Source organism: Penaeus chinensis, chromosome 5 (assembly GCF_019202785.1).
Source record: "Penaeus chinensis breed Huanghai No. 1 chromosome 5, ASM1920278v2, whole genome shotgun sequence".
NCBI lineage: Eukaryota > Metazoa > Arthropoda > Malacostraca > Decapoda > Penaeidae > Penaeus > Penaeus chinensis.
Window position 1 is genome coordinate 31,113,284 of NC_061823.1, and position 24,411 is coordinate 31,137,694.

Below are 24,411 nucleotides of genomic sequence, written 5' to 3' on the forward strand. Positions count from 1 at the left end.
GTAAAATGTTAGTGTTGCGTGGAATTCAAGACGATGACGGGGCGAGAAGGGCTCATGAAGCTGATGATAAGGTGCTTGTGGAGGGGGAGGGGGGGAGGCTGGCTGGCTGGAAGGAACGCATGGGCCAACGCGAGGCTCCAGGCTGGCCAGTTATGACTCATTCTTGGGCCCAACGGTTGTTATTGGGGCCCGTGATAAAAAAAGAAAAGTTTCTTGTTCGGGCTACTCTTTTATCTTCTTAGCCTTCCCGGCTTAGCGCGTGTATACAGCTGTCGGCACAAAGAGTAAAATTTGGCATCTTCCTTCCCCTTACAGCACTCCGTAACTTTCAGTTCAAAAGAAAAGAAAAAGTCGCTCCCTTCCAGCTTGAACCCACACGAAAGGCCCGTTGAACCGCCTCGCCGCCACCGCGGTTTCACTCAAGTGTCACTCAGTGTCGCTTGCTTTCCCTAATAGGCTCGTTCCTCTTCTCCCTTGACGGCAGTGGCGAGTCAGGACAGGAAGGAAGGAAGGAAGGGGAGAGGAGGCAGCCTTGTCAGGCCAGGTAGGCCCGGTAGACAGGCAACGACAGGTGTCAGCTGGCTCCTGGGCTGCGCTAACTCGAGCGTGTATCAAGGGTTCCCTCGGGAGGGAGGTGACGGGACAGGGCGCATGCAATACGACGTCGGCTTGATGTGCAGCCGAGGTATTAGTATTGAGAGGCGGACGGCGGCGACGTGGGGGTGTCTCCCTGATGAATTCCAACGTGCAGGTGTAGTCGTTCCAGCCCCCTGTCCCACTCCCTCCTACTCCCCCCGCCCTCCCTGTCCCGGAGGTTCCTGCTCTTTTCCAGGCCCGACACGTACCCCGGGGGAGCCTAGGGGAGGAGAGGAGGGCCGGAAGCTCGCCTGCCTTTAGTATTCGCTTTGACATGGGCCGAAGGGAGCCTTATATGGCACGGGTGATTTTAATGCTTCTGCGACAGTCTTAGATTAGCCTCGGGCGCACTCAAGCTAGTGTCAGCACTGGTAGTTTCTACCCGATTCAGGGCTCGGCTGTCAAGGCTTGCAGATTCCACTTTGAGTTACTGTCCTTAACGTTTGTAAATGTATTCGAACTCTTCATTATAATAGCCCCCTCCTAGCTCTCATTTCTGCGCTTGTTCGCCGGCGACTGAAGAATGTATTTAGCGTTCTTGGCGTGCTTCTCTTCCCCCGGAGCCCCGATGTCCTGGTGATACACTTGCAAAGGTTTGTTAGCATGCCGAAGAGGCCGGCCGTGTTGATGCGCGCTCTGAGTCCAGTGCAGGAGGGAGCCGGGCATACTAATGGCGTCCCGAGCAGTTAGAATTGAAAGCAAACCGTTACCCCGCAGCGACGTGTCCAGCTCCTCAAGTATGAGTCTCAGGTTGGATTATTTATAATCGTTTTATCACCTGTGAGCCATTAGTTAAAACTGTGGGACGCGAGGTTCATATAAGGCGGCGAGGGTTTGAGTGCGTGTCTCCCCCTCCGACGACGTCCCTCTCGGTGAGCCTCCCGGTTAGCCTTGTCTCCGGACTGGTACGTCGAAGAAGAAAGAACAAACAAACAAAAGGGACTTATTTGTGTATTCGGGTGATGGTAGACTTTTTTTTCGTATACCGTTGCTTGTTAAGCGTTTTATCGTGTCGTTTATCTTCGCAATTCAGCGATTGGAATTTAACTAATAGCACTTGAAAGTAAATCGGCAAGCCAATCCAGAAATACCTTGCTGAAACAGAATGAGAGAGAGAAAAGAAAATAGCACGCATGTATTGAGGCGGCGGGACGGCAGGGGGAGGGGAGGTATCTGGCAAAACCCCCCGGGGCCAGATGACGGGGTCGTCACTCCGGGCCGGGGAGAACTCTCACGTGCGCGCTTGCTTCCCCGTTCTCACTCCTTCGCTTTTGAATTTTTCGTTTCTCTCTGCTTGCTTGGAGCGAAGGTATGTGCATTTAAGAACAGCTTTGTTGGTATAGGATATTTGAACGGGAAGGACTTCCTGTCATGACACTTTATGAATGAGGGTGCCGAGGTATAGGCTTCGGTTATTAATATGTTCATGAATAGAACAAAAATAGTTAATACCACTACCGTGTTAACTGAAGGGAGTCTCAATATGGCTTAATTCGCCATCGAAAGACATTGTGTAGAAGGTAGGCATGACGGAGCGCTGCGTTTGCGGCGACGGCTTTCAGGATGTAGCGGTCATCTGGGCAAGATTGTGCAGGAGGGTGTCGACCAGGCGGTGCTTTGTCACGCCCGATTGTGCGTCGGGTGGAACGGAGCAGCGTGGGGACGAAGAAAAAATCATTATCTCAGGTGTTCGTGGCAAGCAAGCAGGCTTTTGATTGTCCTTGCGTGCTACTCCTCGAGATTTGGTAGTAGTAGTAGTACTGCGTCGTAGGAGGGAGGCGAGGGTGATGGTGACTGCTAGAAGGCATGACAGCGTCCGGTGACTGATTGCTTGTGGGGTGTTACGCTTCAGTTGGTTTAGACTAAATTCTTTTGCATTAACAGTCGCTGGTGATTGAGCTGGGTGTGGTTTCGATGGAATATAAAGCAGTCTCCTAGCGCAGAACGACTTGCGAGACGAACTGGTTGAGATAGAAAGGGAGAAAGCAACAGCCTCTACCAAAGTATGCTGCATCTTGATGATGTCGTGGTCGGCGATGGTGCGGCGTGGTGGTGGTGGGCCTAACAACAGTGGGTCACCAGCATTTAGGGGAACAATAGGAACTTGTGGGCAGCGGTAGAGGGAGGAGGACCGGGAGGGTTCGCTAGACCCCTCCCCCACCCCCTCGGCGCTCGGGTCCCGTGCAACTGCTTCATGCCTACTCACATTGGATCTTCTTGTTTATTCTGAACTCAAAACTAAGGCCAAGAGCATGGGGATGGAGATCCTTCCCGAGTCTCTCTCCGCTCGGACTTGTACACATAACGTAGTTCATGTGAATATGTATAAATTTTACATGCGGGTGGATAAACTTGTATGTCTGTTGTTCCAAGTAGGTTAGACTTCTATAGGGGTTCCCCCATACTGGTGTTGTCATTGCTTGTTGCAACCTGATTGTATTCTTCTCTAGTTATTTACATTGTAGAGTCTATCAGCCATGGCTTATCCCGGATGTTTATTGTGTGTAAGTGAAGGTGATCTTCAGGGGGTGGTTACTCGAGTGCCATCTCCAGGGTACAGCCACACGGGCACTCGCATTCGACCTTCGTTACGAAAGTGGTTCTTTATGTACGTTGTGTATCCGTTGTTCATTTCTCGTGTTTCCCCCATTCTATTTTCATGGGTCATTTCTCCTATTTTCCAATTTAATTTTTCGTTATGTTATTCATCTTTCCCCCAATCCGGAAGGCAGCCCAGGTAACACGTGGCCACCGGAACCACCGTATGTGCTGTGATGGGCGTGTCCGCCGTGGCTTGTTATTCGTGGGAATGGTAGCTGCGAGATTATTCACGATTGATCCATTACGCGTGTGGTGGTCGTGTGTGGTTCGCCGCGCTCCCTTTTTTAGGGTGAACGTATTGTGATTAGATAAGGGCGGCGAGACGCTTGCTTTTCTCTGGTCTTTCCCTAATCTAGTTAAGTTAGAGCTAAATCATCATTCGCTGCTTTGCATCTCCCATCGTTGCCGCAGGCCTTGACAAAAGGTTGAATAGATGATTATGAGAGTAGATTGCGTGCCGGACGCGGCGGCGATCGTCACGTCATGAAGGGGTTTGAGGGGGAGGGGGGTATTCAAGCAGGAAAGGTGGCATTCTGGTGTTCACATGGCAACGGCGTAGGTCGTCGTGCAGCGTGCAAGTGACAGAAGAGGCCTGTGGACGCAAGGTCGTGAGGGCGGTCGTTGTGGGTGGAGAAGAAAGCAAAGAGTTGATTGCTGTAGGCTTGAGAAATGATGCGGTATAAGCAGAAGGTTAAGATTAATGCCGAGGAAAACTTTGAAATCGTACATTTACTTTGTGCGAGCATTTTAAAACAGACTTCGGACGGCCAGTTGTATGTGTGTGGCTGCGTCGGCGGTGGTGTGATGGGTTGTCAATATTAATGGTGGGGAGGGTTGAGGCACCGAGCGCTGCGGTTTGACGGTGATCTGCCACTTCCGCCGACTGAGCTGGGCTGCTACACCTCCGCCGTCGCCGCTGCCGCCGCTCCTGTGTTGCCTCTGACGCTATTCCTGGAGTCGAGCTTTTATGATCATCAAACTGGCTCTTTCCATCTTTATTTTTCACCGAAGCCCGTTCCGTGAAGAATTGGTTTCGTGTAGACGGGGTGAGGCCAGCTTAATCGGTTTCGAGTTAAGTTGTAATGTTTAGGGAGAGTGGGGAGGAGTTTTTTTTAAGAGAATAAAAAAATATATTGCAGCGAATTGCCTACACACTGATCCTGATTACGGGTGGTTGTTTGAACGTGTAGTTGCCCGAGGAAGACTTAATTTGTATTTATTGTTTCCTCGGCTGTAATGCAGGCGCTTATTGCGGTGTTTTCAAGGTGGATGGCTCCGATGATTGTTATAAATCCGGGGCATTTCGTTAATCTTGTGGGTGTTCTTGTTTAAGTAAAAGAGGTGGAAATGGCGGCCTGGTTGTTTGTGGACTTACTTCCGTCCCGTTTTCGTCTTTCTTCTCCTCAAGGAGCTTGTCTGCGCGTCATATATTGTTCTCGACACACCTTTGCTGGCGAATAATTGCTATTGGGGAAGAGGAGAAAAATAGAAGAAATGTTGACGATGGAATCGGACTTTTTTTTTTAAATTATTATTAGCACTGACATCTGGCGCCGCCATCATCATCAGTCATACTCTTATTAAAGACAGTGATTGGAGTTGCATCATCAGTGGTCTGTTGGAGTCACGAGCAAGGATGGAGGAGGGAGAGGACGGGGTGGGAAGTCTGCATGTGTCTTTATCTGGTACTTCATTTTTCCTCCACATATCGAGATATTTTCATCGGCGGTGAACGAGCAGCATTTATATTGGGGCACGTCGGCCATGTTGTAAAGATAAGCGTCCGGCCACGAGGACAGGAGCTGCTCAGTTTCATCGCCGGCGAGTTCATACGCCGCAATAACTAATAAGACGACTTGCAGAGAAATCATCCTTCTCCCCCCGCGCGCCGCCTCGAGTTTTGGAACTTGTGCTCGGGTGGCGTAAGGGCGAAATTGGTTTTCCTCAGCACTCGTTACGAGGCTGCAATAATCTCTCTCTCTCTCTCTCTCTCTCTCTCTCTCTCTCTCTCCTCTCTCTCTCTCTCTCCTCTCTCTCTCTCTCTCTCTCTCTCTCTCTCTCTCTCTCTCTCTCTCTCTCTCTCTCTCTCTCTCTCCCCCCCTCTTTCCCTCTCCCTTTCCCTCCCTTTCCCTCCCTCCCTCTCATTTCCTAATCTGTGTGGGGGAGGAAAGCGAAATTACCGATAGCCAAATAAAGTTTTTGTATTGGTTTCTAGAAGTTTCAATGGATATACTGTAGTATATGTGTATGTGTACTTTCGAATATCTGTACCCACATTCAGAATGGATCGTGCACGAACAAGTCAGTCAGTCGGGCGTTCTGAGCTAGATTTTAGCAGCGTGAGGGAAGGATATCATCATAGACATTTTTACCCTCCCAAGTACCTACGTAATGGCAATCGTGTACCCAGTAGTGGAGCTTCGCCCATCCTCACGAGAGCTTGGCTTGTCCGTCGGCGTCCCTTTTCGCGGCAATTCCTCGTGTGGCGCTGCATTGGCTTGCGTCTAACAGGCCGGGATGCGTCATCACGCGTTCGTCACCCTGCCATGACACGTGGGGGGAGGGGGGGGGCGTACCCTATATCCCTTCGTTGAGGAGTCTATCGTGCCCGACGGCCTGTAGGGGAGGGAAGAACAATACGGGGTGGCGGACAATGCAGCTTTTGTGCTTTTGTCTTTATTTTGTGCGGGGGTGTTCTTGAGTGCCGGTGGTTGGGGAAACGGGAGATACGCTGGTGTCGTTTTTAATTCAGTTGTACCATCAATCATTCTTTAATATAACGGTTCTTCATTAAATGTTCTTGGTATAACATTTGCCTGGCGTGACGTTTGAGAATTATCGCTCTCTCTCACTCACTTCCTCTGCCCTCCCAACGTTTTTTATCCTCGTCCCTCTGGTTTGGGTGCAAGGAAGGAAGGAAAGAAGACAAGGTGCCGCTTGTATCTCGGGACACATTCCCACTTCACGCCCACTCTCCCGCCCGGCCCCCGCCCCCCCCGCCCGTGTTCCTCCGCCCGCGCCCGTCGTATTCATTGGAGACAATAACGAATAGCCTGGCACCCCGGATGCCTCATTTTCCCTCCACTTCGTCATAATTCCGGGTCAGGGCGGGGCTGGGGGTAGGAGTAAGGGGAAGGGGAAGGGGGAGAGGGAGAGAGGAGAGGGAAGGGGGCTGTTGTGGGTGAGGGAAGTGAAAGTGTAATTGTCGCCACGTGTCTCGACTGTTATTTTTCTTTTCCTTTCTGGTAATTGGTAATTGTATTTGTTACCATGAATTATCATATTAGACGAGATATTAGCCGCTGCGATTTTGGGTTCGTCCAATTTGTCTGTATTTTTTTAATGTTTTCTTACTTGAAGAAATAAATAAGTAAATTGTACACTTTTAAAGCACGCACCAGCAAGAGTAGAACTGAAAAAATACAAGGAATGGAGGTTGAACGTACGGAGGTTTAGTGAGGGAGGACAGCGCCTCCTTGAGTGGACGGTCGTGTCCCCCGGGCGGCGGCACCACCGCTTGTCACGAACCTTCTGCCTCCAGGTGGAAATTTGTCATTCGGGTGACGGTGTACACGGTGTAGGGGCGCCGCTCGCCGTTTTTTTTTTTTTTTTTTTTTTTTTTTTTTTTTCTTTTTCTTTTTCTTTTTCTTTTTCTTTTTCTTTTTCTTTCTTTGAAACCTCCTTCAGTTTTTATAGTTTGCCTCTCCCTTACCTCCGTCCTATACCTCCCTCTCCTCTGATTCTCTCTCTCCCTCCTTCCCCCCCTCTCCCCCCCCTCCCCCCCCCTCCTATCCCCTCATACATCTTCCTTCTCCCTCACCCCCCTCTCTCTCTCTCTCTCTCTCTCTCTCTCTCTCTCTCTCTCTCTCTCTCTCTCTCTCTCTCTCTCTCTCTCTCCTTCGCTCCCTCTCTCCCTCCCCCTCCCCCCTCTCTCTCTCCCTCCCTCCCCCTCTCTCTCTCTCCTCCCTCCCCCCTCTCTCTCCCTCCCTCCCCCCTCTCTCTCTCCCTCCCTCCCCCCTCTCTCTCTCCCTCCCTCCCCCCTCTCTCTCTCCCTCCCTCCCCCCCTCTCTCTCTCCCTCCCTCCCCCTCTCTCTCTCCCTCCCTCCCCCCCTCTCTCTCTCCCTCCCTCCCCCCTCTCTCTCTCCCTCCCTCCCCCCTCTCTCTCTCCCTCCCTCCCCCCTCTCTCTCTCCCTCCCTCCCCCCCTCTCTCTCTCCCTCCCTCCCCCCTCTCTCTCTCCCTCCCTCCCCCCTCTCTCTCTCCCTCCCTCCCCCCTCTCTCTCTCCCTCCCTCCCCCCCTCTCTCTCTCCCTCCCTCCCCCCTCTCTCTCTCCCTCCCTCCCCCCTCTCTCCCTCCCTCCCCCCTCTCTCTCTCCCTCCCTCCCCCCTCTCTCTCTCCCTCCCTCCCCCATCTCTCTCTCCCTCCCTCCCTCCCCCCCCCCCTCTCTCTCTCTCTCTCTCTCTCTCTCTCTCTCTCTCTCCCTCTCTCTCTCCTTTCCCCTCCTATACCTCTCCCGTTCTCCTCTACCTCTCCCTCCCTCTCCCTCTCCCCCTTTTCCTCCCTCCTATACCCCCCCTCTCTCTCGCTCTCTTTCTCTCCCCCCCCCCCTATCCCCTCATATACATCTTCCTGATGATTATTCTCCTGCTCCCTCTGTTGGGTCACGGAGAGGAAGGTGGGGAGGTGAAAGCGTGGGTGGTGGGACGGGAGGTTAGGAGGGAGAAGGCTGGAAACCTCCTGGAAAGATACCTTCCCATTTTTTCGTTATTACGGACCGAATGGTCGGCTTCCTCGGTGTTGGTTCCGTTGTTCACTTGGATCATGGAACGATGATGTGCCGTTTTTCGAAGCGAGGATGAGGTGGAAACACGCCTCATACATGTAGGCAGAGCTGTAAAGTGGCGGTACAAGCCAACAGGAACTGTTAGTTCATGGACCCTCTTCGTAACCCACTCTTGTTTTTTTGGCGGGAACTTAAGTCTCTCGGCCACGCTTCTTGCTATTTTCAACACGGGTTGTTGCTTTGACGAATATTGCAGAGTGATTGCCCTATTGTTTTCTCGTGGTATTAGATACAAATTATGTAGCTAAATACAACGATATTTGATAATGAATTAGAAATGGAGAAAAAAAAAATGCTCTGCCTGACGGCATCACCGGCCATCTCCCTCTCGCGCTGCAGCGTTATTAAGGTCTTCCCGTTAGCGCGATGTCCCTTATACCACGGTTTTTCCCTCGTCGCGACAATTGCCACTGGAGTTCAGCTCTATTTGAGTTGAATCGTATTGCTTGCGTAAATTTAAGTTATCCACCAGCATCGCCGAAGCAGCGTTACGCCGCTGTGATATTACAAAGGTGATAGGGGACGGCGGCGGGTGTTGGCAGCACTGGCGGGTGCTCACAGTTTGAAGGTCAAAGTGGGAGTGTTGCAGCAAACGCCTGCTTGGTACTTTTACAGTAGATCTTATCATTCGTCACCATGTACGGATATTTCCTCAATAAGTAGCCCCGTTTGGAGTGCGCATAATTCTGGCCATCTCCGTATCTATTTGTAGACTGGCGGTTGGGTATACCTTATTTGTAAATGAATTAAAAGTTCCGATCGGCCCGTTAAGGCAAACGCTGCACGAACATGGAACTTTTTGGGCTGCCATTGTACACTTGGTGTTCGCCCGTCTTGGTGCACGGAGTTCTCAAAAGGATTTAATTGCCTTTTTTTCCCTCTTCTTTCTTCAACAATATGTCCTCATTGCGAGACTCTTAATCATGGGGGCGAGTGAGGGAGGAGAGCAAGAGAGAATGTGAGCGGGATGTATTTTTTTTTTTTTTTTTTTTTTTCTTAAATAAATGGTATCTGCTGTTCATTTGTTTCAATTTTGACGCCATTAGTTCCTTATTATTTTATCATGCCCTTCAAAATGAAAGGGACAAGCAAGAATATCGCGGTCGAATCTTTATAAATTTGAGAGACGGGCTATGGAACACGGTATTCAATTCATTGTTATACGGTTAGGTTTTCATTCGTGATCTATGTTTCTATTGTTATTCTAGTCCCTTTTTGTATTCTTGAACGAATCTCAACGGATTAGATAAGGGGTTTGATTGACTACGACTGCTACTACTAAAACTATATAAATTCTAATGTTAATGCCACATTAATAGATATATAGATCGTCCCAAGTTCTTCCCAAGTTCGTTTCTTAGCAACTTGGATGTTTTTTTATCAACCAGATTATGTGACTGAATGTGGCAACAGACAGGAAAGTAATGTTGATTAATTCAGTAAATGTATTGTTAGTGGCAGAGGGAAGTGTAACATACATGATTCAGGAATTTGTATTGTCTGATTTGGGAGTAAAGTGGATATTTCCATCTTCCAAAGGAAACTAATGAAACCATGCTTATTGATAAGATAATAGAAATGTGGTTGCGGGGGTGACATTTCATCTTATTACTCTGTATTTCGTTTTCCTATCATTTATACATAGGAATATCTAGTGATTGAAGTTAGTTAGGCAAAGTATTTTGACCACATAAATGAATAACTATATTCTTGCAAGGAAGTATGAGTAGTTGTTTTCAGTTTAAACATTCTTTGCTGAAAGGAGTAAGCTGTTGGAAAGATGACAGGTGAAAAGGTTTTAGTTCCAATCTCAGCATACTTTTAAAAACTCAAATGACAGATGTTTTATTGTGTACAAGTACATTGACTGTGGGAGGAGGAGGATCCTGTTTGCCTAGCAGGAATGCTGCTTGTGCACAGTTCAGGTTCTCCAGTTTTGAGCCATAATGACTAGGCTGGGCAGGATACTGCATTACCCTGTTGGTGTGTTGATATGCATGTTGTTAAATTAGTTAGATTACTTTTACTGCAAACTTCTCATTAGTGAAGGGAGATATTAAAGAGTTATCTGTGTATGTTGAATTATTAGTGCATTCCAGCTTCATGATTAATGTTTGTCCTTTTAGATATGTGGTCATTTGATATTAATAAGTCTTAGTGGTATTTATTGACAGTCAGGTTGTAATTATGGAACACAATTAATATTCAGTATGGGGAAATGAATAAGTTTTGTTGACACAATGGTAAGGTCAGTGCCCTCAGATTTATGTGGGCAAAAGATGGATATTTACTACAGCAAGTCACCAAGTGTGCTTTTTGGTTGCTGAGTCATGCTAAGACCTGTCCCAAGAAATGACTGTTTTCTGGGTATTGTCATTGCTTATCCCCAGGGATTAGTCATATTTGTGTGCGTGCGTGCATGTGCACACATGTACATTAGTTTGAGCCATGGTGATTCATGACATTTATTAAATTCTTGGAAATTCAAGGAGATCAATGTAATTTAGCAGTCCATTATTCATTGCATTCAGGCTTTCCTTTTGAATAGGATTACAATCCTGAATTCGTATTTGTTACCACCATGTAGTTTATACTAATGATTCTTTCTTTTCTTCCAGAACACATATGATCAGATCCCCAATGAAACAAAGTTCCAGTTACTGTTAACCAATGTTGTAAACAAAGCAGCAGGTGAAGATGCACGGACTATGGCAGCAGTCCTCCTCCGGAGGCTTCTCACATCAAATTTCGATGATGTATTCCCAACGGTAAGTATTACTTCTGCAAGAGATACTGTGGTTATGGAAAGAAACTGTTTTATTACATTCTTAGCTTTTTCACTTGTTAATCTTGTATATTATAATCCTTTGGCTTTTTTATTTTAAGCTTTCTATATTGTGATATCATTTGTATCATTTATATTTGACATTTTAATCACTTTTTTTCTTTTGCAAAGAGATGTGTAATTATTTGCTTATGTCTTACAGTTACCAGCTGAGGCCCAAGCCCAAGTTAGGGCACAGCTGTTGGCATCTGTACAACAAGAAGACGACAGTAATATGCGCAAGAAGCTGTGTGACATAATCGGTGAATTGGCACACAACATGATCGATGATGAGGGAAATAACATGTGGCCGGAGTTCTTGCAATTTTTGTTTGAGAGTGCCAGCTCTGCATCTATTGCTCACAAAGAAATTGCCTTGACACTTTTCAGGTAGGTGCTAGGGGATAGTACCACCACACTATTGTGTAGTCTTCTTCAGATATAAAAATTGGTACTGTGTGTAAATTTTGTAATTGCAAAAGGTATTGAAGTGTTCAAATAACTAAAGGCATAGCCATTTACTGGAATAGTCTGAACTTAAGCTTTTTTTTAAGCATCCTGAAACAAATGATCTTAAGAGTTATTCCATCTTGTTACAGTCTTGTACCTGGAGTGTTTGGCAACCAGCAGCAGCAGCACTTGGGTATGATCAAAGCTATGCTAACAGCTTCTCTAGCCGATGCTGCAAACCCTACAGTTCAGGCATTGGCTGTCAAGGCCACTGCAGCATTTATCCTGCTTCACGATAACGAACCAAACATCCAGAAGAGCTTTGCTGATATTCTACCATCTTTTCTCCAGGTACAGTATATTATCCAAGAGGCAAAAATTTTCATCAGTTTAAAATTGATTGCTTCTTAACTCCAAATGCCTAGAATGATGCTGTGTGAGATTAAAACATGGTTGATCAGCAAAACTGGACTTTCCCAACAGATCATTGCCACAAGCATCCAGGTTGGTGATGATGATGCCTTGCTCAAGTGCCTGGTTGACTTGGCAGAGAGTTGCCCTAAGTTCCTTCGGCCGCAAGTCGAGACCATCCTCCAGCTTGCCATTAAAGTGAGTGGGTTGGCCTGTGATTTGGTCATTTTTTCTTCATTTTATTGTATTATTTATTGAGTACTTGCAGAAATATATGGACTTTACAGTAGTAGTATATTACTGATGGGTTTATTTGGGTTATTATAACTTTCTTATGTTTTTAATAGGTCTTTTCCCTTTGACCTCTGATAGGCTCTACCAGATCCCAATGTAGGTGACAGTTGGAAGCATCTGTTGTTGGAAGTTGTCGTAACTTTGGCCGAGACAGCCCCAGCAATGGTGCGAAAGGCTGGTGCCAAGTACATGAATACGCTCATCCCACAGATGTTAACAATGATGACAGATCTTGAAGATGAGGAGGTAACTTATACATTGTTCTTGGTATCCATTTTAACGTATCTGGAATAACCATGGTATTGACAGTAGTTTCTTTAGCCTTCATTTATGAATTGTATATATTTTCCCAGTCATTACCAAATTTTTCATATGTGCCCTTCTCTTCTGGTACAGGACTGGAGTGTGAGTGACGAGCAGGCTGAGGAAGATAATGACAGCAACTCTGTAGTAGCCGAGTCTTCTCTTGATCGCCTTGCGTGTGGTCTCGGTGGCAAGACTGTTTTGCCACACATCAACTCCACTCTTTCACAAATGCTCCAGAGTGACAGTTGGAAGTGCCGCCATGCTGCTCTGATGGCCATCTCGGCTGTTGGGGAGGGCTGCCACAAGCAGATGGAGGGCATGTTGCCACAGGTGTGTACTTATCACCATAATTCCAGACAAAAGTTAGAGTTAATGGATATTTTTGGTTACAGTTACTTTTGTCACATTACTGGGACCAGTTCAAGAATTATATAATTTTCATGGAAATAATCATCATGATGTAGATTTTTTTTTATTTTAGAATGTGTAACAAGACAAACTATTTTAAATCTGGTAAATTTTACAAAATGGCAACTATAGACAATGTACTCTTTCAGATCATGGATGCTGTGATCAGGTTCCTGCAGGATCCCCATCCCAGAGTTAGATATGCAGCATGTAATGCCATCGGCCAGATGGCAACAGACTTTGCTCCAATCTTCCAGAAGAAATTCCATGACTCAGTTGTTCCTGGTCTCCTCCTGGTGATGGATGACAGTGCTAACCCAAGAGTCCAGGTGGGTTTTCATCCATGGTTCTGTTTTTCATTGCGTCTTTGGATCCTACAAACTCAAAATAAAAACGATAATAAAAATAGATTAATTGATAAAACTTTGAGCAGTTCTGTGGATTTTTTGTTGCTAATCTGTTTCAGGTTTTACCCTTTTTTAACAAAATTTTCTTTTCAATAGGCTCATGCTGGAGCTGCCCTGGTCAACTTCTCTGAGGTCTGCCCTAAGAACATTCTAACAACCTACTTGCCTACCATTATTGCCAAGCTAGAGAGCATTCTTGCTGCCAAGTTTAAGGAAGTGAGTTTTTTTCTTGTGTGTTCTACATTTTGTCTTGGTTCCTCTTAGTTTTATCATACAAGGTGAATAAAAATTTGTTCAGGAAGTTAACAATGTGTGTCTTAGTGTATCCATATTCATAACAGAGTAAGATTTATTTAATTGAAATTTGCATTTGTTTTGAGCAGTTGATGGAGCGTGGCACAAAGCTGGTCCTGGAGCAAGTGGTGACCACCATTGCGTCGGTGGCAGACACGGCAGAGGAGAACTTTGTAGAGTATTATGACCGGTTTATTCCCTGCCTAATGTACATCATTGAAAATGCCAGCTCTCAAGAACTTAGATTACTCAGAGGCAAGACAATAGAGTGCGTCTCTCTGATTGGTCTGGCTGTTGGAGCCGACAAGGTAGGTTTATTTATCAACAGTATTTCCTATAATATCTCTGAAGATAAGAGAATTCTATCAGAAACAAATCTCTATCTTGGTAATGGTTCAAGTGTCACTTATTCTGAAAAGAATATCCAGTTTTATGCCAAATCTTCTCCCACAGTTCCTAACTGATGCTGGGAAGATGATGGACCTTTTGTTGAAGGCCCAGACCAACCAGGAAGAAATGGCAGATGACGATCCACAGGTTTCTTACCTTATCTCTGCTTGGGCTCGTATCTGTAAAATCATGGGCAAACGCTTTGAGCCCTACCTGCCTTTGGTAATGGGTCCAGTACTTAAGACTGCATCTCTGAAGCCTGAGGTGAGGAATAATGATTTTTCTCAATGTTTGATGACATAGAAAGAGGTGATTGTTCTCATTCTTTTTGAATATTGAATAACATTCATAGTTATTGTTAATGTTTAACAAACTTTTTAGGTTGCTCTGTTGGACAATGAGGACATGAGTGCTGTTGATGGTGACGATGACTGGCAGTTTGTGTCAATTGGAGAGCAACAGAACTTTGGTATCCGCACAGCAGGGCTTGAGGAGAAGGCTACAGCTTGCCAGATGCTTGTCTGTTATGCTAGAGAACTGAAGGATGGATTTGCAGATTACACAGAACAGGTTAGTCTGATTGAGAATATTGCGGGTAATTTTTTTAAGTGTGTTTGTTTATACATGTAAACATAATATGAACATGGACCAGATCTGTTCTTTCATTGTTATTTTTTTACTTAACAGGTTGTGAAACTGATGGTGCCTATGCTGAAGTTCTATTTCCATGATGGAGTCCGAACAGCTGCTGCCGAGTCTTTGCCTTTCCTCTTAGAATGTGCCAAGATCAAGGGTCCGCAGTACTTATCTGAAATGTGGCAGTACATGTGCCCTGAGCTGCTCAAGGCTATTGAGACAGAGCCCGAGTGTGAGGTTTTATCAGAACACATGTATGCAATGGCCAAGTGTATTGAGGTCCTCGGAATGGGCTGCCTCACTAATGATCAGATTACAGAGCTGATTAGAATACTAGAGAAATCCCTGACTGACCACTTTGAAAGATCTGTCAAGAGGCAAGAGCAGAGGAAGGATGAGGATTATGATGAGGTAAAACTTTTTTTTATTTACGCTTGTTGAATATTACATTCAATAAACGATCCTTTACACGGCACTACTAGCTTGAAGGCATCTTTATATTATCATCTCATGAATTTCTTGTGACTCCATGTAGGAATGTGATGATGCCTATATACAGAAATACAAGTCCTGGATGTTCTTGGCTTCTCCATATTTCATCATTTGACATAAACATTGCACAATGACACACATACCTACATGATATTTGTGATTATTTTTCATATACTGCATACAGTTTTTTATGCTTTGCTGATAAACTATTTCAGCTTGAATATTACTAAGTATGTTCTCCATTCTGATTGCTCATCCTGCAGTATGTGTGTATATAAGGCTTTAACCATGCTAGATCAATATTTATGGAATCCAAACAATTTTCCTTGAAAGAAAGACACCCATATTATTGCATCACTAGACCGTTACTTTTCTGACCTTCATGTGTAAACCTACATGGGTCTTGCCAGGATTTAGAAGAGTTCACACTACCTTAAGCTCAAACTGCATCTGTTTGTAGGATCATTCAAGATTATTGCCTTAACACATTCTTATTTACTAGTACCAAACTACTAATGTTGTAATTTATTTTCATATGTACACCCTTGTAAAGAAAAATGGTGTTAAAAGAAAAGTTCATTGTCCAATCTGACATTTTCTTGTTTCCTTACAGGTTGTAGAAGAACAATTACTAGATGAGGATGATGAAGATGTCTATGTTTTGAGTAAAGTAGCTGACATCACCCATGCACTCTTCTCTGCTTATGGCCAGCACTTCTTCCCATTCTTTGACATTCTTTTGCCCCATCTCGTAAAATTGTTGGGCCCCACCAGACCTTGGCCAGATCACCAGTGGGGTCTTTGCATTTTTGATGATGTCATAGAATATGGTGGCCCAGCATGTGACAAATACACAGATCATTTTCTACAGGTTAGTATTTCATTTCCTTTTTGTGTTTTTGTTTTTCTCTCTTTTTCTTTCTCTCTCTCTCTCTCTCTCTCTCTCTCTCTCTCTCTCTCTCTCTCTCTCTCTCTCTCTCTCTCTCTCTCTCTCTCTTTCTTTTTTTCTCTCTTAATCTCTCTCTCTCTCTCTCTCTCTCTCTCTCTCTCTCTCTCTCTCTCTCTCTCTCTCTCTCTCTCTCTTTTTTCTTTTTTCTTTTTTCTTTTTTTTCCATTTACAAAAGAAAAAAAATATCAATAGACTAATTCTTTGTTTTTGTTCTTTGCAGTTGTTGCTAGGCTTCGTAGGAGACAAGCAGGGTGAAGTAAGACAAGCAGCAGCCTATGGTTGTGGTGTTTTGGGACAGTTTGCAGGGCCTGCATTTGCCACAGTTTGTGCACAGGCTATTCCCCTATTAGTTCAGGTTATCCAGAGTCCAGATGCAAGAAATGAAGTCAACCTTAACCCGACTGAAAATGCTATTGCTGCAGTTACCAAGATCCTAAAGTATAATAATTCAGCTGTAAATGTTGATGAGGTAAGTTTTAATTTTCCAATTTTTGAAGTACACCTACAGATGTGTTGTGCATTCCATGTATATAATTATCATTTTCTTCAATTAACTTTCTATTCTCTTTGTAGGTGATCCCAGTGTGGCTTTCATGGTTACCAGTCTGGGAAGACACAGATGAAGCCCCACACGTATATGGGTATTTGTGTGATCTTATTGATGGCAACCATCCACTCGTCTTGGGACCAAACAACTCCAACTTGCCACGTCTGATGCTCATCTTCTCTGAGGTAAATTTTGTTGCCATCGATTAAGATTACAGTTGGTTGGTTGGTGTTATAATCATTAGTTGATTTGCATGATATGTGCCAGAAAGAATAGATTTAGCAGGAAATTATTTGGTCATCCACAAAAGGTGCCCCACTGAGTCTCTCCTCTTATTTTAGGCATTCAGGAGAGAAGCTGTAGAAAAGGAGGCAGAAGTTACGCAACGCATGCTCAACATCGTCCGACAGTTACAAGCAAATCCTGAAGTGTTCCAAGCCTGTATTAGCCAATTATCACAGGAACAACAGTTGGCACTTCATAAATACCTCACAACCTAGTTCTACAGTGTGCACATAGGCCTTTTAATTGTTTAGCTTTTGTTCCAGTTATAAATATATAATCAACTGATTGTTATCACGAGTTGGGAAAGTAATATGCCGTGTGCGCTTGTGCGAGTGACTGCATGTACGCTTGTTTGTGTGTCAGTGTGAATGGTTGAAATATTCTAAGCACATGATGCATCTCAAACAGAAGCAGCCATTGTGTCAACATTTTCCAAAAGTAACTTAAAAGAAAGAAAGAAAAAATACTTTATTGCATCAATACGTCCGTTTGTGTTCAAGCTCAGTTGCTGTGAGCTGCCACAAATAGCCCGTGAGAGGTGGTTGACTGACTTTCAGGGCTAAAGTAAGTTATTGATAAGCTGTTATGTGATCTTAGTGCAAGAGGTAAAGTTTAAATGAATTTTTTTTTTATTTTTATTTTTTTTACTATTGTTATTTGATAGTGATATTAAGTAAAGGTCCTAAATATGGCTAGATCAGAACTGTTCATAAGCATAATTTTCTCTTATGTCCATCTTAGATCTCTAGATGTTACAAGAAGATATGTTTGCTCCAATATTACTTTCCTATCATACACTTCATGTATAAATATCATGTGCATATTTATAGTTAAATAAATTTTCCTAATGACCTTATTATTACTTTATTTTTATTTTTTTATTTAATTTTAAAGAACATTCTATAGGAACACTTTACAAAGGTACAGTCTCCCAGCATTTTATTAGATTTATTTATCACAAGTTTGTACTGCTTGGACTACTTCCATTCTGAGATCCAGGGCTTGCTTTGTACGCTGAAAGATCAAAAACAAAGAACCCCAGGACAAGTTTAGCTGAGAGTTATACCACTTCATGCTTTTCTGCAAGGTTGAAAATCAATATTCATTGTGAATGTGGTACTTAGTCTAGCTTTTGGAGGCTCTCTTTCATTATTATTGTTGTTGTTGTTTAAATAGTATATTTATTCATATACGTGATTTTCATTTCAGTCCGTACATTGGTTGGAAGAAAGTGTTAGATGAAGTGTTAATTTTTTGTGCCTGGATTCAATTATAATTTTTTTATTTCTATTATTATTATTATTATTATTATTATTATTATTATTATTATTATACCCCCCTGGTTAGTATCCCATGGGACTGGTCCAGCATCTGCCTCATGCATTAGTATACCTTTTCCCTTCATACAAGCAACCATCTTACCCTTGTTAGTTAGACTTTACTCATTCTGTACTCACTATTATATATTCCATGCAAGTGAATATCCATGAGTGTTAGTGTGTGTGCATGTGTTTGTGTGTTTGTGTATATATATACATATATACTTTGTGTGTCTTATTTATATGTTTGATCACATCCTACAATTTCTGTATGCTGCACGACATGAGTGAAGTGCAGTTGGTGGATTTGACACCTCTTCCTTTCTGTGAGGGTAAAAATGCCTTGATGCAAGTATAATATAGCATTACTATTTAAAGTGTATTTGTACTGTACAGTTATCTGATAACTAACAAGGGTAAGCACACAACTCCTTTTTACCAGTCTTGTTTGGCAGTGGTCTACCGGACAATATACGGATATATTGAGTGCTCTCTCCTCCACAAATCTCTCTATTGTTTTGGCATACTGGTGAAGTATGTTGCTGTTAAATTTATGGAGATATAGTTTGTGAAAGTGGTTGAATTTATTCTAAATAAGTGATGAATGTTGGATAATTATTTTTTGTTTTTTTGACTTTTATTGGTGACATACTGGCATTCTGAAACCCATGGAGCCGTTTGTTTGTATACAACTAGACTGCAAATGGTTTTTATCACTTTGCATGAAATTTATTGAACTGACCAGTGTTTATGGATGCAATATGGCAGCCAGATTGTGGAGGGTGGAGCACCTCAGTGAACTCATCAGTATAAGTACCAAAGAAAAGCTTGTGGAATCCTGTAGTTTGGTGTCTCCAGTCTGTAACCTAGACTCTGAAACCCTTCAGTTCGCTTCCTTGGAACAATATGAAAAGGCAGTTACTTTGTCAGTCCATTGTGATTACCCTTGATATGCAAGAACAGCTGTTTTGAAGCTTCAGTCAACAATATACAAAATTTGTTGCTTCCTTTTGGAGCCACATTCCAGTTGTGATGGCCAATGATAGGTGTAAAATAATTAATACTTTAGTTATTGGACATTGTATCATCTGGTCTTCTTACATAGCCGTTGTAATAAGAGAACATGCTAAAAGTATGTTTTTTTGTTTGTTTTTTTCCATGTACAGTAGTATTTGGTTATCAGAAAAGGGATTTGATAACCTTGTCATTGGTCTGACCTTGTATTCCATCAGTTGTAACGAGAGCTGAAGTAATGTTTTAGATCTTGGTATTTCATACCTCTGCATGTTACCCTGTCTCAGGCCCCAACTTCTGATGCTGCTCTTCCCTGGTCATGTGTTGTCGGCCTATTTTTATACATATCTCGCCTGCTCGCATCTAGGGTTTTTGTAGAAAGCTTGAGAAGTAGGGATTCACGCATCCATTTTATTTCACCTGCACCTCCCTCTAGCAGTTTGGGGCCCCAGTCAATATTCAAGTTCTGGATACTTCGATGCGCCAACTTCATAGGTGGCACACCGACATACATTTTCATTTTTGTTTTTCTTTGTTTTTATACATGAACACCAGGGTAAGTTAGCATTCACTTGTACTAACGAAACTTGTGTCATACTGCCATTGAAAGTATTGTTACACCACATTATTTCCTCCTATGAATTGTACGATTTTTTCCTCTCGAGAACTTAGAAATGATTACACTATAAAGGTCAGTCTTACATTAAGGCCGTATGGAAGATGGTTGTTCCTGAGCAGTCTGTTTTTGTTAATCTATTTAAGTTGATTGGCAGCCAGTCCTTCACAGTGTAGACAGTGAATGGCGGAAATGATCCAAGGTTGGTTAGGTCATATACATTTGACTGGATTCTGAAACCACGTGACACAAGTCATGATTCAAATAAGACGAACATTAACTTCAAGTAACTGTCTTCGGGGAAATTGGATTACGACACGAGCCTGCAAAAGACAGCTGCTAGGTTAGGAGGAGATATTGATGTTTTGAGAGACAGTGATTTAGTGGTTTTTCAGAATTTGAGCCTTCTCAGTGGGTAGAGGCCTCCTGTACATAAACCTCCACTCAGTATCAATAAATTGTATCATCTGATGAATGTTGTTTTAATATTATTCCTTGACCATGTTTCTTGGGCTTCTACCCTCAATTATAAAGCATCATGGAAACCCACAAGCCAGACTCGAGTTAGAGGCATAGAAGTACCTAAGTTCGAATCCTTTAGTGTGGGATCTTCAATCCGGCGTGTCAGTTTAAAAAATCAAAATATTGTAACGGATAAAGTTAGACATGACTTGGAAAAGAAAAAAGTTCATATTAGTTACTTTGTGTGGTATAAACCGCATTTATTTGGAAATAATTATTCACTCCATTTATTGTTCAGGAATGATATTGAAAAGTTGCAGATGTTAATTATATTTCAGATTTAATAAATTATAGATTGATAAATCCTGGATTAGTAAATGTCATTCAGGTTTTAGTGCCTAAAACCTAGACATAATTTTGTCTAATAAAACGTATGTTGAATAGGCACTCGCCCAAATGATTGTTGTTTGAGTAAACTGTTCCCCCCCCAATCCCTTGCCCGTTGTTGTCGTGGGGGGGATTAGGAGACTGGGACCCAATGCTGGGGAACTCCCCAACCTTGGGACTCAGCCCTCGACTCAACAAATTTTGCATGGTCTCTTTTTTTTCCCCCCTCTTACTTTTTCCCTTCTGTCCCTTCACTAACCCCTTCTACTATCCACTTCCTAAGGTGTGAGATCCGTGCTGAAAGGATGAAAGGATGACTTTGTGCCAGTCCTGAACGGCCTGAGGGAGCCATGGGCACGGTATTCCCCTGCTTTAGTTGTCTAGCCCTTACCCCTCAAGCGACCCTGAGGGGTGGACCGTTTCTCTCCCCAACATACTCCAGGCTTATCATGGCCAACAATGAATAACCATTAACCATACCATTATTAGAAGCAATGAGGCTTGCCTCTTCATCAAATAGCTCCACCAATTCAAACTCGCCCGATTCCCTGACCCCAGGCTCTCCTTTGACCACGGCTCTGAACACTACAACTAATACCCCCTCCTCAATGCCGACTAGTACAGTATCCACCCTAATCAACACCCCAGGAGACCTTTCTACTCCCAACATGCTCAACTTCAACAACTATACCCCCACAACCTTCTTCATCAACTACCCCATCCTCCCTTATACTACCTTACAACCTTATTGTCCACCTCCCCATAACACTACCTCCCTCAACACTACTCCCTCTTCCACATGCCCCCGTCCTTCTACTACCCCCATCTCTACAAAATTCTTAAATAATCTATTTAGCCCAGCCAAATTGGACCGATTTTTCGTGATCCCTCCCACAACTTCACACTTTCTGCTTTGACAACCTGTTTTCATTCCTCAAATGCATATACATCCTTCACTTGATATAACCCCTATACATTACCTTACACAACCTTAACCCATTTACTCGTCAATTCCTTTGCCCAACTTTGACAACTAATCACTAACTCAACCACCCTTCACTACCATTTACTAAAGTGCTACATGACCTTAGATGTCTAGCACATTTATTTGCTTTTAACCATTAACCATTAACCTTTCTAACAACCTTTACCTTGTACCATACCCCACCAGTTCCCCCTCTCTACCCTTTTCACTAACATACTACCTTCTAGTATTGTTCAATGTACAACTTTACCCTAACTCATTCCTAACCCTTTTCGTTACTGTAATTTACCATAATTTATCATGACTTTTACCATAAATTATCATGGCTTTTGATGTCATATAGCAATTTCTCACTTGAAGGCTTTGCCCCCAAACCTCACACTATCACTATATTTTTAATACAGCTAATGACTTTAGATGTTGATGCGGCAGAATTTTTTAAATAAATAAATAACATTGTGATCACATATTTGTCAAACCATATACAGGCATCCTACGAAATAGGCACATATTTATTTTACATAACAATTGTGCTGCTAACACCAGGCGAGGATACCTTCCATAAACTGAGAATAAATAACAATTCTGCAGTGCAACAAATATTTAAATAAAAACATTGTATAGAGTTTCCAGTAATTAGTGTTCATTTATGTTTTACGACTGAAGGTCTAGTATGCTGGCAAAAGTGGATTTATTTATTTTATTTTATTTATTTTTTATTTATTGATGACCACTTTCCAATTCTTAGTCTTACTGCTTCACTAGCAATGCGAACAGTTTGCGCTATTTCTTGTGCATTCCACGCTTTCCGGAATCTAGAGGGAAGCCGCTGACAGGGTACACGTACATTTGTAAACCGCGGCCGCCGACACTTCTACTGTTGTCACGTAGGAGAAAAGGGCCCAGACGAAATGCATTAACCTTGCCTCACCTGCTGGACATCCTCTCAGAATCCCCTATCTTTTCCTTTGACATCTCAGACGCATAAATATCCTCCATTTGATCTAATTGTCCTACTCCCTTACAAGTTTCTGGAGGAGATTTGGATGGGGGTATCTAAGAAACTAAAGTTTTCTTATACGGAGGAGGAGAAGAGAGACGTTCGAGGAGCAAAGGAAAAGGTAAGAATGTGGTAGGAAAATATGGGGTGGAGCGTTTAGATTACCTGATGCGACAGGTAAGGGAGGAGGAGGGATAGGCACCGTGGAGGTGGTAGAAATTGGAGTATCAGAACTCAGAATGGCAAAAGAATTTGAGTGGGAGAGAAGAGGGGGTAGATGTGGAATGGTAAGGTGATACTGGGGAGATGCGGAGACACCTTGGGAGGAAAGGAGAGCAGAGGAGCGAAGGACATCATTGGAGTAGGGAGCCAGAGAATCTCCGAGGTCTAACATATGACATTTTACATACATTTTTTTTTCGGAAGTATACGACAAACAATCATAATTTCATGCGAAAGTAAATTGATGTAAACATACATACCGAAGAGTCACTGATTATCGGAATAATAATTCTTGAAAGGATTGTCTAGTTGGATATTTGGCATCCGAGAAGGTTATAGTAAAACAAATCTAATAAATCTGTGATATCGCAATAAATGCACTCTTCATAGAGTGAAACTAATGATTCCCTATAATAATGTCTTTCACGCTGCAATGCTCGGTCATGAAGATGAGCAGCCACCAAAACATTGTTGTTTGTCGTGTGTCAACTCAATTTACAGTCAATTTATATTTGATTCAACGTAACAGCAATGCATGGAAAATAAAGAATATGCTAGACAATGGAAATTCCCCGGTATTTAATATGAAAAAGGCATGTTACAGTCGTTTAAAGGTTTCTGTCGACTAAGTAATCGGGAAATAAACCGTACTATATCCGGTTTCAAAACCTTACGAGAGCCCCGGAGCAGTTGTAACTTACAAGGTACTTTACAATGTGTGACGTCATAACATGGCGGCTAATTTTGTTTCGAGTATGGCCTTCGGAGGCCTTACGGCGTTGCAACGGCTCCGTGGTAAGATACAACATTGTAAACTGTTTTGAGTATCCGGCCCCAGAACAAGTTCAGAGCCGATCACTGCCAACTCAACCTAGGAAACTCAACTGGAGATTATATTCTCTCTGAAGACAATGTACACTTTAGGAAGGCAATAGGTTCTCTTAGGAAATTCCTGTTATAGTGGCATATCAGGTGTATCTGTCTCTTTCTGGGATGCCCACAGCTGGATTAATGACCTATGCCGAGATGTCAGGTACATTTCTCGCATCAAAGAACTAATCCCATTCCATTAGAAATATCGCAAATTATGGTAAACTGTGCATGTATATTAATGATATCGATCATTTATCAAAACAGTAATGTAATAATGGCAATAAATCAATCGTCTCATTTATGATGAAAGATCACCATTCATAATCACTATCCACGTGACCGATAATAGTAATAATAATGTTAGATAAGAAGGTTTTGAAGTCGGCAAGTTCATCCTGAACTAACGGCTCAATCCTTCGTCGTGAGTTAGCACAATCGGCAACCATGACCTCCATACCGTAAGTCCGTAACTGTGAGTGAATCGCTGTAACGGAATTTCTCATGAATAAATGCAATCCATTAAGTTTTTAAGAGTATTTTCGGATTTTGATTCAGCTCTATATCCCGAGTAACTTATGAGAATACCGCGGCAATAGAAATAGCTGTGACTGGCATGTAAACCAAAGTATTCATCATGTGAGAAAAAAAGGTGCGTCACCTTGCGCAAGCGCTCATTCTCCAGCTCGTCGTAGCCGGATGAGGAAGCAAACCCTGTAGCAGGTCTTCGGCACGGGATTCGAGAGGCGGAAAGCGAGTGCGATA

The 24,411-nt window shown here is 43.2% G+C and overlaps 1 protein-coding gene across 1 annotated transcript in view; it reads left to right on the forward strand.

Moving 5' to 3' along the window:
* Positions 1-20,191, forward strand: part of LOC125025943 (importin-5-like) — a 51,152-nt gene extending 30,961 nt beyond the window's left edge. Inside the window, exons 2-17 of the mRNA XM_047614299.1 lie at positions 10,697-10,846; positions 11,066-11,292; positions 11,502-11,703; positions 11,836-11,961; positions 12,136-12,303; positions 12,454-12,693; positions 12,921-13,100; positions 13,275-13,394; positions 13,562-13,780; positions 13,926-14,126; positions 14,244-14,432; positions 14,550-14,909; positions 15,604-15,861; positions 16,160-16,408; positions 16,513-16,671; positions 16,828-20,191. Coding sequence (XP_047470255.1) covers positions 10,697-10,846; positions 11,066-11,292; positions 11,502-11,703; positions 11,836-11,961; positions 12,136-12,303; positions 12,454-12,693; positions 12,921-13,100; positions 13,275-13,394; positions 13,562-13,780; positions 13,926-14,126; positions 14,244-14,432; positions 14,550-14,909; positions 15,604-15,861; positions 16,160-16,408; positions 16,513-16,671; positions 16,828-16,986 — 3,207 coding nt within the window. The 3' untranslated portion in view covers positions 16,987-20,191. The remainder of the gene's footprint in view (positions 1-10,696; positions 10,847-11,065; positions 11,293-11,501; positions 11,704-11,835; positions 11,962-12,135; positions 12,304-12,453; positions 12,694-12,920; positions 13,101-13,274; positions 13,395-13,561; positions 13,781-13,925; positions 14,127-14,243; positions 14,433-14,549; positions 14,910-15,603; positions 15,862-16,159; positions 16,409-16,512; positions 16,672-16,827) is intronic.
* Positions 20,192-24,411: the final 4,220 nt, after the last annotated feature.